General features: G+C 44.1%; 1 protein-coding gene across 2 annotated transcripts in view; it reads right to left on the reverse strand.

Moving 5' to 3' along the window:
- SPRED2 (sprouty related EVH1 domain containing 2) overlaps positions 1-13,988 on the reverse strand; it is a 67,350-nt gene that overhangs the window by 35,155 nt on the left and 18,207 nt on the right. Inside the window, exon 2 of one of the 2 annotated variants that reach the window (XM_061461458.1) lies at positions 3,758-4,083. The exons of the other annotated variant lie outside the window; for it this stretch is intronic. Coding sequence (XP_061317442.1) covers positions 3,758-3,774 — 17 coding nt within the window. The 5' untranslated portion in view covers positions 3,775-4,083. The remainder of the gene's footprint in view (positions 1-3,757; positions 4,084-13,988) is intronic. 2 annotated transcript variants of the gene reach the window in all.

The raw sequence follows: 13,988 nt of genomic DNA on the forward strand, positions 1-13,988 counted from the left end.
TGATGGACTGTGAGGGTCCTGGATCTGAAGGCGGGCTATAAAGATCCTGGGGAGGGACTCTTCATTAGGGACTGTAGTGACAGTACAAGGGGTAATGGGTTAAAACTTAAACAGGGGAAGTTTAGATTGGATATAAGGAAGAAATTCTTTCCTGTGAGGGTGGTGAGGCACTGGAATGGGTTGCCCAGGGAAGTTGTGAATGCTCCATCCCTGGCGGTGTTCAAGGCCAGGCTGGACAGAGCCTTGGGTGAGATGGTTTAGTGTGAGGTGTCCCTGCCCATGGCAGGGGGGTTGGAACTTGATGATCTTCAGGTCCTTTCCAACCCTAACTGTTCTGTGATTCTGTGATGTGGCAGGGATACTCAAAGGCTCAAGCACCTTCAGCCCTCAGAGACTTGTCTTCCTATGCAATACATGGCCTCATGCAAGGAACACAGCTCCAGGAGCCTGAAGCAAGCCTGAAGTACCATCTTTTGATCTGATTTTTCATTCCTTGATGCCTTTCTGGGTCTAGAGCAGCCTAAAGGCAGATTAAAGAAGTGCCAGTTCCTCTGCAACCAGTGCCCAGCAAGCCTGGGTTTGCTTCCATCACTGTAGCACAACCAAAACCCCTCCATAGCAAAGATTAATAGCAGTTTTGTTTGGTTTTTTTTCAGAAGGAAAAGGACTTCTCAAGAAACCAAGACACCTGCAATGATCCAGCCACCCGCCTCCACATCTCCCTTAAACACAGAGGCAACCAGGAACAAAGGAAGCCTTTCACCAGAACGTTTGTTAAGCATTTAAGCTGATTTTATTGAGTTTACGAGAAACAGCTCTATCCTGACTTGCTCAAGTGGGATTTCAGAATTCCATGGTTATTTCAGATCCTTCCAGGAAGAGCACAGAAAACTCATTTTTAATATATATTTAATATATTTATGTGTTAAAGATAAAAATTATACATATATCAACATGAGACACAATTTTTCTATCCACATTATATGCATCTATGTAGATATGAAAAACTGTTTCATATATATATATATATATATATATATATATACTTAATATATATAATTTAGAATATCATTACTATAATATAGATGTTCAAGGCCAGGTTGGATGTGGTTCTGGGCAACCTGATCAAGTTGAGTGTGTCTCTGTTTGTTGCAGGGGGGTTAGACTAGATGAGCTTTGAAGGTCCCTTCCAACCCGAACTATCCTATGATTCCACGATGATATAAATAATATTAAAGCCAGGTATAATGTCAATGTTTGAAATGACACACAAAAGCAGCAGCTTCTGCTGTGAGAGTAACACTCGGTGCATTTTTACAATGCAATGTCCCAGCTAATTTGGATGCACTGGACTAGGGGATGATTCTATGAGAGCAATTTTCAGCTGCAGATGCGCCCTTGGCCCTCTATCCCTATGGATCTGGTGCTAAAAACCAACAGGGTTTGGCGCAGGCAGGGTAACACAACTGCTATCCACACAGCTGTAGGGTTGGGTGGTTTAGCCCTGCATGGGCTAAACCCATGTTTTCGGCCAGCACAACCTCTCCTCCTGTGCCAGGCTTGCCTGGTGATCCCACAAAGTGCCATACATGTAAGCAAAACCCCAAATGAACCAGAAAGTGGCTCTTTAGGGGAAAAAGCGGGCTTGCAAACACGTTGATGGGCAAGCGAAGATCCACTGATGCAGCTCAAACGCACAGATTTTAAGGGCTATCCCCAGAAATTAGCTTACTACACAAACAATATTGGATTAAAATGAAAGTCTAACTGCATCAGGGGCTGATTAACTTACTCCTTATGGCCGCACTGAAGTATCTATGAAATGTATTGGTGAAACCATGTCAGAGTTATCAACCCCCACAGCAAACCTTGCTACACAAATACCCAAAAGTTGTTTATTTCTCCCTAAAAGACAACCACAACACCACTGGGGGACACACTAATGACAAAGATCTTAATGAATATTTAATGAAACCTCTTTAAAAATAACCCAGAAAATCACAGTGAACCTCAGCCTCAATGGAGAACTGAGTTACCTCAGGACAAGCTTCCTCTCCCAGCTTTGCCCAGCGGCTGCTTTGTCAGTGATGGCAAATTACAGGTTTAGGATATACTTCAAAAAAACCCAACCAAAACCGAAAGACTTCTCTTCAAATGTATTCAATGGCTGAATTTAGCCGTAAATCATTATAATGACACAGATAGTGCACCTTGGAGAGAGGTAAGGAGCAGCAGAACAAAAGAAATCGGTTTAATACTATACTGTATTTGAATAATATGCCCTGCAGCTCATCCCACCGGCGTGCAGTACAGGTAGGAGTTGCACACTCGAGTCCTGCTATTTTTTGTGCAAGGACACAAACATTAACAGGTTTCAAGGGAAGCTAATTAGTGCTATCATTTACTGTAATGAGAAAGGAAGTTGCTATTGCATGACAGATGGTATTTGTTTTACATCTCACGCAAGATAAGCAAAAGTCGCATAAAAGCTTACCCAGCCAAACAGGTAGCTGCATGGGATTTGCATCCTGAATTGATTCCCCCCTACCTGACTGCAGACAAAGCCACAACTAAGTCCTACCCTATCTATTTTCCTAGCATAAATTGACCATGCACACTCCGTTCCTATTATCCTGTTACCTAATGAATGGTGATATTTAGCAAAAAGAACAAAACTAACAAGCCCAGCAACTGTATTCCAGGTTTACAAAGTTTTATCACCCTCCTTATTTTGCAAAATGAAAGTCAAGGTTTGATCCTGCCTGCCAAAAATTACAGAGGAATGCAATGGAGAAATCCATTCAATTCACAAGACGATGCTATTTCCACATGACCCTCTTCCCCAGTCAGCAAGTCTTTGCTGTCACACTGTAGGCTATGATGCCACAAAAGAGCTGGTCTGAAGAGCTATCCCATTACTCCCATATATGCATTTTGCACACTAAGTGCTACCCATCCATACTACTACCCATAAATATTACAGTACAAGAGAAAATAATGCAAAGGATACTTATCCTTAGCTACAGAATCAATGATGCTCCAGACCATAAAAACGCTTCTGTATGCACACACAAATATACACAATAGTGCTGAAAAATATCAAACTTTACAGAGGAAAAAAACCCCAAATTTCTCGCTTTAAGCCATATGCATTTTCCCCCCACTCTCCTCCATTTTGATGAGTGCAGAACACAACTATATTTATCCCTCTGTAAACATCCTCCGTGACACGTACGATCTGACTACAAAGGGAAGACAGCATTTTGCACATATATATACATTTTCTATGACTCAATTCCAGCTGAATTTCTACCAGAGAATGGAGGACGGATAATTGTGCTCTAAGTCTAAAGGGGTTTTATCTTTTGCCAGGTAAATGCATTTAAAGAAATAAACCAAAAGAAGACAGTCTTAACTACATCAAAACCAACATGGATATTGATTTTTTTGGCCTTCCACCTCTCTTTAACCTCCCTACCCTATAAAGTGTCCATGGAGAGGGACATCAAGGGAAGCCGCATCTATTTTCCTCTCGGTGTTTAAGAGAGGGTGCACGTTAAAGCCTTACTTCTCAAAGAATTTGATCTGTAACCATCAAAGAAAGCCTGTGTTTCACAGTCATCCATATTCACTGATGAATTACATGCTGATTTAGAAGAGATTCAGAAGGGCTGTGGGGGCAGATGGGGGGAGGCAGAGGAAAATAAGAAGAGTAAGAAAACATGAAATTACACCCGGTGGGAGCATGCACACGTACCTGCTGGGGGATGCCATTTCCTCTACATTTTACACCCCGGTTGCTCCATTCTACCATCACTGCCACTACCAGCCTCTGGATCAGTGTTGGCTGCCCCAAGTCCCAGCTGGCTGCTGCCGCCGAGCCAGCGGCTTCCCCCCATGCGTGATTCAGTCTCCTTGAGGGATGTGCTGCATTGTACCGGGTGAGTCATCCCAGAGGTATTCTGCACATTACAGCTCCGGCCGGACCATTACTCATTCCCAACATCCTCCTCCCGGCTCCGAGAGCACACGCGCACGCACAGACCAAAGATCCTTGCTTTGCTTCCCCACCCCGGTTATAGGCTGGAAAAAAAAATAGAGTGATTATGATACAACCGCCATAAACTAATAACGGGGGCGTTCGGCAGGAGCTGACAGAGCAAACACGCTGCCCAGAGGTTGCACCAGAGCGGCAGGCACGTCACTTGCTCACCCAGCACTGCAAACAGGTCCAAAGTTGAACCGGGCGTCATCTCCTCCGGTAACCCTGGCTGCACTTTATTCCCCAAAAGCTGCTAACGCAGCGCTGCGAACAAGGGTTCAAACAACTCAATAGGCTTGGGGGCAGCGTTCGACTCCATTGCGGCTTTCAACAGGGTTTTAAGTGCTTCCAGTTCGCAACAAGTTGGTATTAATAAGTATCAGCTGCAGGTCCTTGTACACCCTACCTCTGCAGGCAGTCCAGCCAACCGCAGGGCCAAAACAGCAACACCCTGCTTCACTTTGGGCAGTCGGGCTCAAGCACTCACTCCTCAAAAGCTTTCAGTATTGCTTTATCTCCTCACCAGGCAGCGTGTGCTCCCCATTCAAGTTACAGGATCATCCCTAAATGTCCTCCCGCTTCTTTAAAGCAGAAATGTTGCTCAAGAACTGCCTCAGCACCGACGACGAGAATAAAATTGTGACATTGGGGCTCTGAAAGCAGCTTCTAAAAATACTTGCCCGGTTTCTGAACTAATCTACACTGATGATTAGGCAGGCGCAGGGATGGGGGAAAGCTAATTTAAGTGTTTCCAGGCACAGCTGCCTCTGCCTTCCTTAAATCCAAAGTGTTTTAAACCTCAACTGGGGCAAAAATACCTTTTTCCCCTAGGATGGACAACGGTGGCTGAGGTGATGCTAACTAAAAGCATCCTTTAGGAGAGATACAGCCCCATTTTACAGACAAAATAACCCAAAATCACACCGGATCTTGAAAACGTCATGTTTGGACCATGGAAATACCGAGCTTGAGACCACCAAGGCTTGAACCCATTTTCAGTGCACAGAGGCCAAGGTGCACAGAGGATGCTGAGGACATCCTGAGGCACCAGGACAGACACTGCTGCTTTCCAGCACCCACCAAGCACGTGAAGGTGTATCTGCAGGCACCTATGTGCAGCTTGGCTGGATTTTGTAACAACAATGGAATCAAGCTACAGTCAAAAGTCACACTGAAGGCAACAGCGTTTCAGGTTTGTTCCAGTGGGATCAAGTGATAGCTGCATATACTCTATTTCAATACACAACGTAAAGAAGTCACAGAAACATGGAACCACGGAATAGTTTGGGTTGGAAGGGTTGCAAAGCTCAAGTAGTTCCAGTTTCCCTGCTATGGACAAGGACACTTCCCACTAGCCTCATCCAAACCTGTCCCAGTGTCTCACTACCCTCTCATAATGAACTTAATTTAGTGGGCAAAGTAAATTTAAAGTTTAGTGGGCCTTGCTTCCCTCTTCAACCTCTGCAGCAGCACTCCTGTTACCCTCAAATGCTTAACACAGCACCCATCAGCTCCATCCTCTGCTGTCTCCAGCAAGAAATCAACACACAAGTCCAAAGCAACATCAGCCAGAAAATTTAAAGATGCCTGGCCATTTCTGCTGCAAGCCCAGTTTGTAAAGCTTTGTCCCCAAGGGACAGTGGAAACAGAAATTAAGTCTCCCAGTGTAAGACAAAACTATCCTTGAATAAGCTGTGTTGTAATCATGGTTTTGAGACAACAGCTTGAGCAGTTGCATCTCCCCAAAGCATCCCTGTTTTCCTGCCTTCTGCTGCTCCACAGACCAGCCAGTCACTGCTCATCACAGACACTCAAAGCACAGCACACGGTGGGAGTCAGAGTGTGCACTGACATAAGGCAGCTTATGGAGGAGCAGCAACAAGCACAATTCCAGCATTACACATGGCTGGGTCAAGCCATGACTCTGGAATTTTCTTCAGTCACTTGTTTGCTGTGGGCCAGGATCTGGGGCAGGTAGGGAGAAACACTGCATGTGAAAACATGAGACACAGAAAAGCTCTGTTACAAATGTTACAGCATCCTCAACCCGTACGGATGCAAATAAAGCCCTGACCTTCTGTCTACACCAAGAAGTTGCATCAGTCAAGAACCACCATCACTACCACCAAATGCAGCTGGCTTCAAGCCCTACTCTCAAGGGTTTTCTCTGAAAGGAAGTGGGTATCAAGTCACCGGATAGTTGTGAGCATCAACTGAATCACTGGTTGGGTTATGTTATTTAAAGTCAAGGCTAAGCTAACAGACCTCAGCTCCAGGCTTGGCAATACTGCTGAACTCTTTTTTTTTCTTTTAATTACTATTATTTTCCCCCTTAAATACTACCCTGTCCTGTACACTTTAGCACATCCATCCCTAGTAGCTTGGTGCTACACCGAAATACCCTCCAAAGCTTTTGTGCATTTCCTACCTTGGACTGGTGAGTGGCTGCTCTTAACAAATGAACATTTTCCCCAGTTTCCAATGGGAGGCACGCTGCTACAGGGCTTTGCTATTAGAAATCCAAAGTAAACATTGCAACTGGATAGCCAACAAGGCAACGGATCTGCTTTCTGCTGCCTACTGGCCAACTACAAGCACAGTTCAAAGAGCCAAAACTGTGGTCAGAGCAAGAGGAGCCCATTATCACTGTAGCTGCTGTGACTGTGACTAAGAGAATGAAATTCAGGCACCTCGTTAATGCCAGTTGCATTAATGGGCTGAACTTCTGCAGCACAACATTAGCACAACACACAGGACCAAGCCCTGGCAGCCTGTGAGCCAGGCAAAAAGACGTTTCAGCACTTCATTTTGGTGCAGCGTAGGCTGTCGGGTATACGGAGCCCCAGCTCTGCATAGGACACTCTGAAACTTGCAGTGTCTCATCATCTGGGAACACCAAGCAACCTACCTACAAAACCCAAACAAAAGACTTTACAGACATGGCCAGTGTAGCTTTTCATCCAGCACTTCAGAGACGCCCATGTCATTCGTGCTGTCTTTGTTGCCCACAAAGTTGTCTTGCATGCAGTGCTCATTCAAGCCGTGCTGCAAGGAAGAGCTGAAGTACAGCAAAACCAGGGAAAAGGGCAGAAAAGCTGATTCTTAGGAACGACTTCAAACTTTTTACGATGTGCTTGGGACTGCTAAATATTCAGGAGCACCGAAATGTGCCTCTCTACTCACCATTTACCATGCTTTCCCTATTTTCCATGAAACCAGAGTCAGGCTCTCCCATGTTGCACACCTGTGTATTAAAAGTACAGCTGAATAGTGCTTCAGCAGTTGAGAAGTATTCTGGGGGATAGATGGTCCATAAGAATCCATGCAGGAGCAGATCTGCTGACAGCACAGCACAATTCTGCTTATGCATTTCTGCATTTCTATAAGCAATATAGACTTTCCCCAGATGTTGCCACTGAACATGATGCTTTCCCAACACAAATGCACCCCAAGTTCTCCAGTAAAACTAAAGAAAGAGAAAGGCTGCAGTATTTCAAAATAGAGGATCCATCCCTTTTTTTTACTTGCAGTTGGCTCTGGCAAGCTGCAAGCCACCAGCATGGTGGGAGCATCTTGCCATTAACATCCAGCTGTGAGAGCTTTGCAGCTCACGGCCAGACCATCATCCCAGCTAGACTAGTGCAGGCATCCCTTTGACACCAGGTAATTACATATATTACAAGCCCGGGTCCTAGCAAAGACACAACCTGTTTATAAATTACAGAGATGACAAATAAGCAATGGCAAGTTGGAGGCAGCACTGCCATTTCAAACTGTGCAAACCAAGACAACTCTCTACATACTGGTTTAAAAAGTCCATCTCCAGGTGATTGACAGCTTGCAACAACCCTTTTTCTTTATTGGGTGTTTTAAAGCTTAGGCCTTGGACAGACACGCCATTCTCACAGATGAATGGACCTTTGTACATACGGATGACAATAAAATATAACCCCAGTATAGATGGGTATTTCCATCCAGGATGCAGAAAGGTTCTGAGTGAAGGCCATATGGATTTAATTTTCCTGCAGACAGATCAAAGAGAAGCTGCTGAGAGCGTCTTGCTCGACTCCAAATAAACATCCATGACCAGAAAAGAGGTTACACAAATGACATGCACCAAGCTCCTCTGCACCGGAAAAGCCTTGTGTGCTTTTCTTCTAATTAAACCCTTCCTCCATAGCTCCTAATTGATACCTGGGCAAACAGCTGTAATACACTCCAGGAAATCTAACCCTGTGCTTTTCCTTATGCATGTCACAGGGACTCGATCATCACAGGGCGGCAAATTTTCATTTTCATGATAAAAAAGTGGTAAAACAGAAAGCTGGTAGAAAAGTAAGACCTTCCTCCTCCCTTTTTACACGCTTCAATACTTAGCTCCGAGGAGAGGTGCTTTTGATGGCCTGCCCCTCCACAGTTTGCATCTGGATCTGTGTTTTCTTTGCAGCAATATCAGTATCTCCTAGACTGGCCAGATGGCAGAGCTCAACTGTTTCTTTCAAATCATCCATTGAAGAGCTACTTGCCTCAACGAGCCAAGATCAATCACTGCCACAAATTGATTCATACCTCTGGTCCCCTGAGAACACCTATTGCTCATAATACAGGTTGAACAGCTTGACTTGGCTGGTTGTTCCTAAATCAAACTTTTGTGTCATTTCAGCTTTAATCTCAACTGTTTAGTCTAACAAATGCATTACTCCAGTTTATTTGCAACAGATCTCAAGTGATGAAGAACCTACAACATCCCTAAAAAAAATATGGGGTTTTTAAGGTGTCAATCTTCCTTTAACTTCTAACTACTGTGTCTTTGCTTCCCCCTTCTGTAGGATAAGTTTCCCATGCAAGTATTCTTAGTCTAATTCTGTATATCCCAGACCACATATATCCAGTTTCTTGTCTTCTCAAATGTCTTCTTTCTAGATTTCAAATCATCTTTGCCGCTTTAAGTGTTGGTGCTATCTTTCACAAAGCCCTCATGCCAGGTCTCAAGACTCCATGTTACAGCACCTGCAAAGGCAGCAAGATCCAGCAGACCAAGAGGCAAGCACCACGATGCAATGTTAGTAAAACATTATCTTGCCCTTAAAATGCACCTTGTCCAGCTCTTTCCAGTGCTCTTGGGAACAACCTTAAGTCTATTTTGTAGACTTAAAGGAAGATAGTTAGTGCTTGTGATTCTGCTTTCATTTTTAGTAGTATGGGAATTACTTTATTGTTCATGTATGACAGTGATCCTTGCAGCCTGCCTCTTTTGGAGCACAGAAAGGATACAGGGCAGGTTTAACCTCCTGCACTGGGCACTGCAAGCTTTGCCATGCCTGTTCTGTAGCAGGACATCCAGCATTATTATTCAGCTTTCTGACGTTACTATTTAAGTCCTACAGCAGCCAGAGATCTCTCACCAGTAACTTCAGTTTCCTCCACCCAACTGTGCGCATCTCCCAACCTCTACTTTGTTCTCCCTGCAGCCAGCTTTCCTGTTTACGTCGCTGCCCTCGCTTCCCTTGCAAAGCTGAAGGGCTTTGGAAACAGCACAAACAAACAAGCGCTTCCTCAAGCCGCAGGCAGTTGCGTGCCTGTCTTCCTACCACGGCCCTTTGCCCGGTCACAAGTGTCACTTGCATTTAACAGCTTATATTTCCTGTGCTCTGGTTTAACAGGCAGATCTTTTAAATGCTAGAAGATATGGCGGTGTGAAGTGCCTGCTGAATGTATCACTGGCAAGAGTGATTTTGCTCACATACAGCAGAGAAGTCAATCAGGGGAGATCACCTCGGGGTCATCTTATATTCTCATTCTGACAGAGGAGCTGTTCAACATGCTGCAAATTCATGTTTTTTGCTTCCAAAAAGGTTAAGTTTTGGGTACATCTGCCTAGGGAGATGGAGTCCTTTGGCATATCTGAAGGTGACTGAAGCCTCCCACAGTCTTTCCTTTTAGCAGCAAAGATGGTGAAGGAGCTTCTCATCCTGTTCCCATCAGGGTTTTTCATGCAAACAGTATAAACTGGGTGCTGCAATCTGAAATCTTCTGGGTTTATCAGGGAATACCAGAACATCAATGCCCCACACAAGACCAGAAGAACTGCTAAACTCAGAAAATATCTAGTAACAGCTTATGCAGGTTTATTCACTTAATGGGCCACAACACCGTTTAAAAACATCAGAAATGACTATGGAAGAAAAGCAGCATTATCTTCTTGCTGAAGATCTGCAATAAGAAAGCATTCACCTTTTACGTTTGGGCAAAGCCCCAGCTATGCTATACGTCATCCACCTCCAGTAAATTAAGGTAGCATCTAGAATGGAGAAAGAAGATATACCAGATAAACCCTGAATTTCCACCCCCCCCATCTTCCCACTTGTTTTTTTCCACCTCAAGCTGTGTTACAACCACTCTATGCATGTTCAGCAGATGATAATAGAACCGCAATTTATCTCAATCCAAAATAAGTTGGGTTTTTTACTTCTCCTCCCCTTAAACTCAGATTTAACTCGGGTTTTAGTTCCTGTTTACCAAGGACACAATATCGACAGGAGGTGCACGCTTATCTTTCAACGCCCCATCTACAAACTTGGGTTTTCTTGTTCCTTAAGGCGGTTTCAACCAGTTGCATTGTGCGTCTCTGATCTCCTTGCTTAGATTTACCTGCCTTTGCCACTACGTCCACCAATATTTGGGAGCAAGAGAAATTACAGGGAGGAATATCTTTGGTCTGAAGATGGGTCTCCGCTGCGTTCGTGCAAAGGGAAGGCAGCTCCACGCCCAGCACTCCAGAGGGACGTTTTGGCTCCCAGACAAGCAAGCGGCGGAAGCACGACATGCCAAGACTGCAAGGCCTTGTTGTCAGCTAGAAATTAATATTCAGAGAAAACAGCAATGGCATTTTGGTGTGCTAAGGGGAAGAAATACGTACACATTCTCCCAAAGCAAGCTGAATATGAGTTTGGCTAAACAATCCGCACTGCGATGGGAAATCACAAGCTGTCTGAACTTCACCTTCCCCCTCCCAAAAACACAACAGAACACAAACCAAAGCCGAACAACCAAAAAAACCTCAGCTTTCCTGATCAAGTACCATTTCCAGTATTAATTTGTGAGCTGAGACAAGGGGCAATTCAAAAAGTTATGCCTCCATCCACGGATGCCTTTTTCTTAATGTTAGCCCTATGATGAGGCAGGCGCCCAATCCATGTTTCCTCCACCATGGGGACAGCACTAGAGGAGCCGCCAGGCAAACACTACAAAGATGCTGTGGAGATAGATGTAATCCTGTGCATGCTGCGGAAACCCAAGGTAGTACCAGCACGAAGGTTGAGTTACAAGCATAACAGACCCAGCTTCAGCAGATTCAGTGATGGAGTTAGATGCTGACCTCCGTCTGAAATGGAAAGCCAAGGTGGAAAGACAGCTACTCATCCCAATCCAGCGCTCTCCCTTGGAGATGCATGGATGATGCACACCATCAATTTTGAGGTAGAAGGGAGAAACCACATCCTCACTTCAGCCTGTCCAGATGTGCTCAGGCTGTAATGAGTCCGTGGAGAACTTCGGAGCTGAGCTCCCCTCCACCACATGCATGCATGCAGGTTTTAGGAGGAATATGTTTAAGTGCACATATATAATGTATGTATTTACAAACTGAGTTGAGATTAGCTATGTTAGTAGTGTAGTGGCTGAAAAGATTGCCTCCATCCCACTGTAACAACAATGCAAGAGCTGCACGTATGAAATGGGCATTCTTTGTTGATCAAGGGCCAATGATGACCTTACTAATAAATTATGTGGGAATCCATAGCCATCTCAGAAGCAGCTCTATACACAGCAGCATCCCTCTTCTACAAGACCAAGTAACACGTGGACAGGAGACCTCCAGATGCACTTACAACTAAATAAATGAAGTTTAGCTGAAACAGTGCTTTGCCAAAACCAACACGAAGACAGTGACCTCTGGAATTTGGTACTACTTGCAGATGTCCTAAAGGATGCCATCAACTAAGTCATACAAAAGGTACTTTAACCCCTGGCAGTGATTCATTTAGACTTTTTTTTTTTAGCAAAAAGCCTTATTACTAAGGGAGAGCTTCCCATTATTTGAAGGAAAATTCAGAAGAGAACAAGTAGATACTGATTTGTTAAAGAGACAGATAAACATGTACAGGAAATACTTCTATGAAGGTCCTGATCCTCTGAAGATTAATAATCTACAGTACTGGAGACAAAACCATGACACTGAGGAAATAAGCGAACTATAAAAACAGGAAGAAGTGGAAGTTTATTTTTTTTGTGTTATTTTGAGGGAATATTTGTTTTTCTGAAGCTTAAGATACCGGCAAAAGCCTCCATCTGCAGGTCACACTATTCTCTACACAAAAGCAGCTGCACAGAGTTTCCTCATCCAGGTCCCAAGAGCTGTCAATCCGGGGAGGCCATCCTGCACATTACGGATTAGCTGCCTCCCTAGCCAACATTGTTATTCGGTTTTCACCCCATTTAAAGTCACTGAAAGGGCTGTCACTGTGTGGACAATGTTCTATAGGTGATACCAATAAATCAAGTTATTTTGCTGTCACATTTCCCCCCACAGCCACAGGATGAAGGCGCTCTCTCCAGATACACAGATACCGGTGTATTTACTGTAATACTCAATATTAAGGCAGTACTTGCTGGAAGTGAATGGTTTTGCCACACATCAAAGCTATCAATAAAAGCTGTTCTGGACTCTCCTGCTTTGGTTTTTGTTCAAATGAAAGAAAAGCTACTACCACTGCCATGAGTTACTGTCCCCCTAAGGATGCAGTGGGCACACGTTGAGCAAACCACTGCTTCTGCAGCAATTTGGTGGCACAAGTATTTTCGGACCAATGCAAGTCACCAAAGCTGAAGACACACCACAGATTTGTCCAGAGGCACTAACTTTCCTTCCACCTCAGAAACGTTTCATGCTTGTTCATGGTGGCATCACAAGGAGCACTTAGACTTGCAACGCATCTTATACATAAGTTATTTTAAGTGAGTCAGGCTGAGACACAAAGCTGCCACGGGGTCTTTTTCTATTAAAGAAGGTGGGGAGAGCAGGGGACAGGGACACCCCATCCATTTGTCCTAACCCAGGAACTTTCTGAAGCAACTTCTCCAACTCTTTTCTTGCAAAAGCCTTCAAGAAATTTAGACCATTCCCACTGCAACCAATGCTACGCATATGAACTGAATGCCACCCTCAGAGCTGAATTCAGCTCACATCTGTCTGCAGAATTCCAAGAGCATGGAAAGCCATCAGTACAGAAATTAAGTTTAATTTAACCTGAAACAAGGTTTAAATATTTATGCTTCTAATATGTTCTTGGCACTTCGCTCTTTAGTACCATATATAGTTGAATTATTTTTGTCTACTGGAAGTGATCCCTTTGAACTAGGGCATTTGTTGCTTAAGAAATTGTATTTCCACATTTAGTTAGCAGATGTTAGCTAACTATGGGGAGAGGAAGTGAGCTGCACTAAAAACAACCACCAAAACAAGCAAGCGCAATACTGTCAACCCTGCTTTCCACATGAATTTGAGCTCTACCACAACTGCAATGAAGACCTAGACACCATTCGTGGGCTTACTGCATGGAACACTTGTATAAATATACATTGTCTCAAATATTAAGCATTTGCTATTTGTCTGACACAGAATCTACTAAGCCACATACTTTCTGGTTTTGTATGTATCAACTAGGATAGCAACTGATTATAACAGTATCATCAGTTAAATCGCTGTAAAAAACAAGAGAAGCAAGTATCCAACTCAGAAACAATTTAAAACCCCAGTTCACACACATTACTCCTGTCTAGAGGAAGGTCAATGCTGCTACAGTGGCACAGAGCGCATCAACATGCTCCCCAATGATGAGGGATAAGCAAAGGTCTGTGCACAAAAGCCCACCTGAGCTAGCTAGTG

This window comes from Pezoporus flaviventris, unplaced genomic scaffold (assembly GCF_033815535.1).
Source record: "Pezoporus flaviventris isolate CSIRO_AGI_PZ_B2104156 unplaced genomic scaffold, CSIRO_AGI_Pfla_v1 ptg000031l, whole genome shotgun sequence".
Taxonomy (NCBI): Eukaryota; Metazoa; Chordata; class Aves; order Psittaciformes; family Psittacidae; genus Pezoporus; species Pezoporus flaviventris.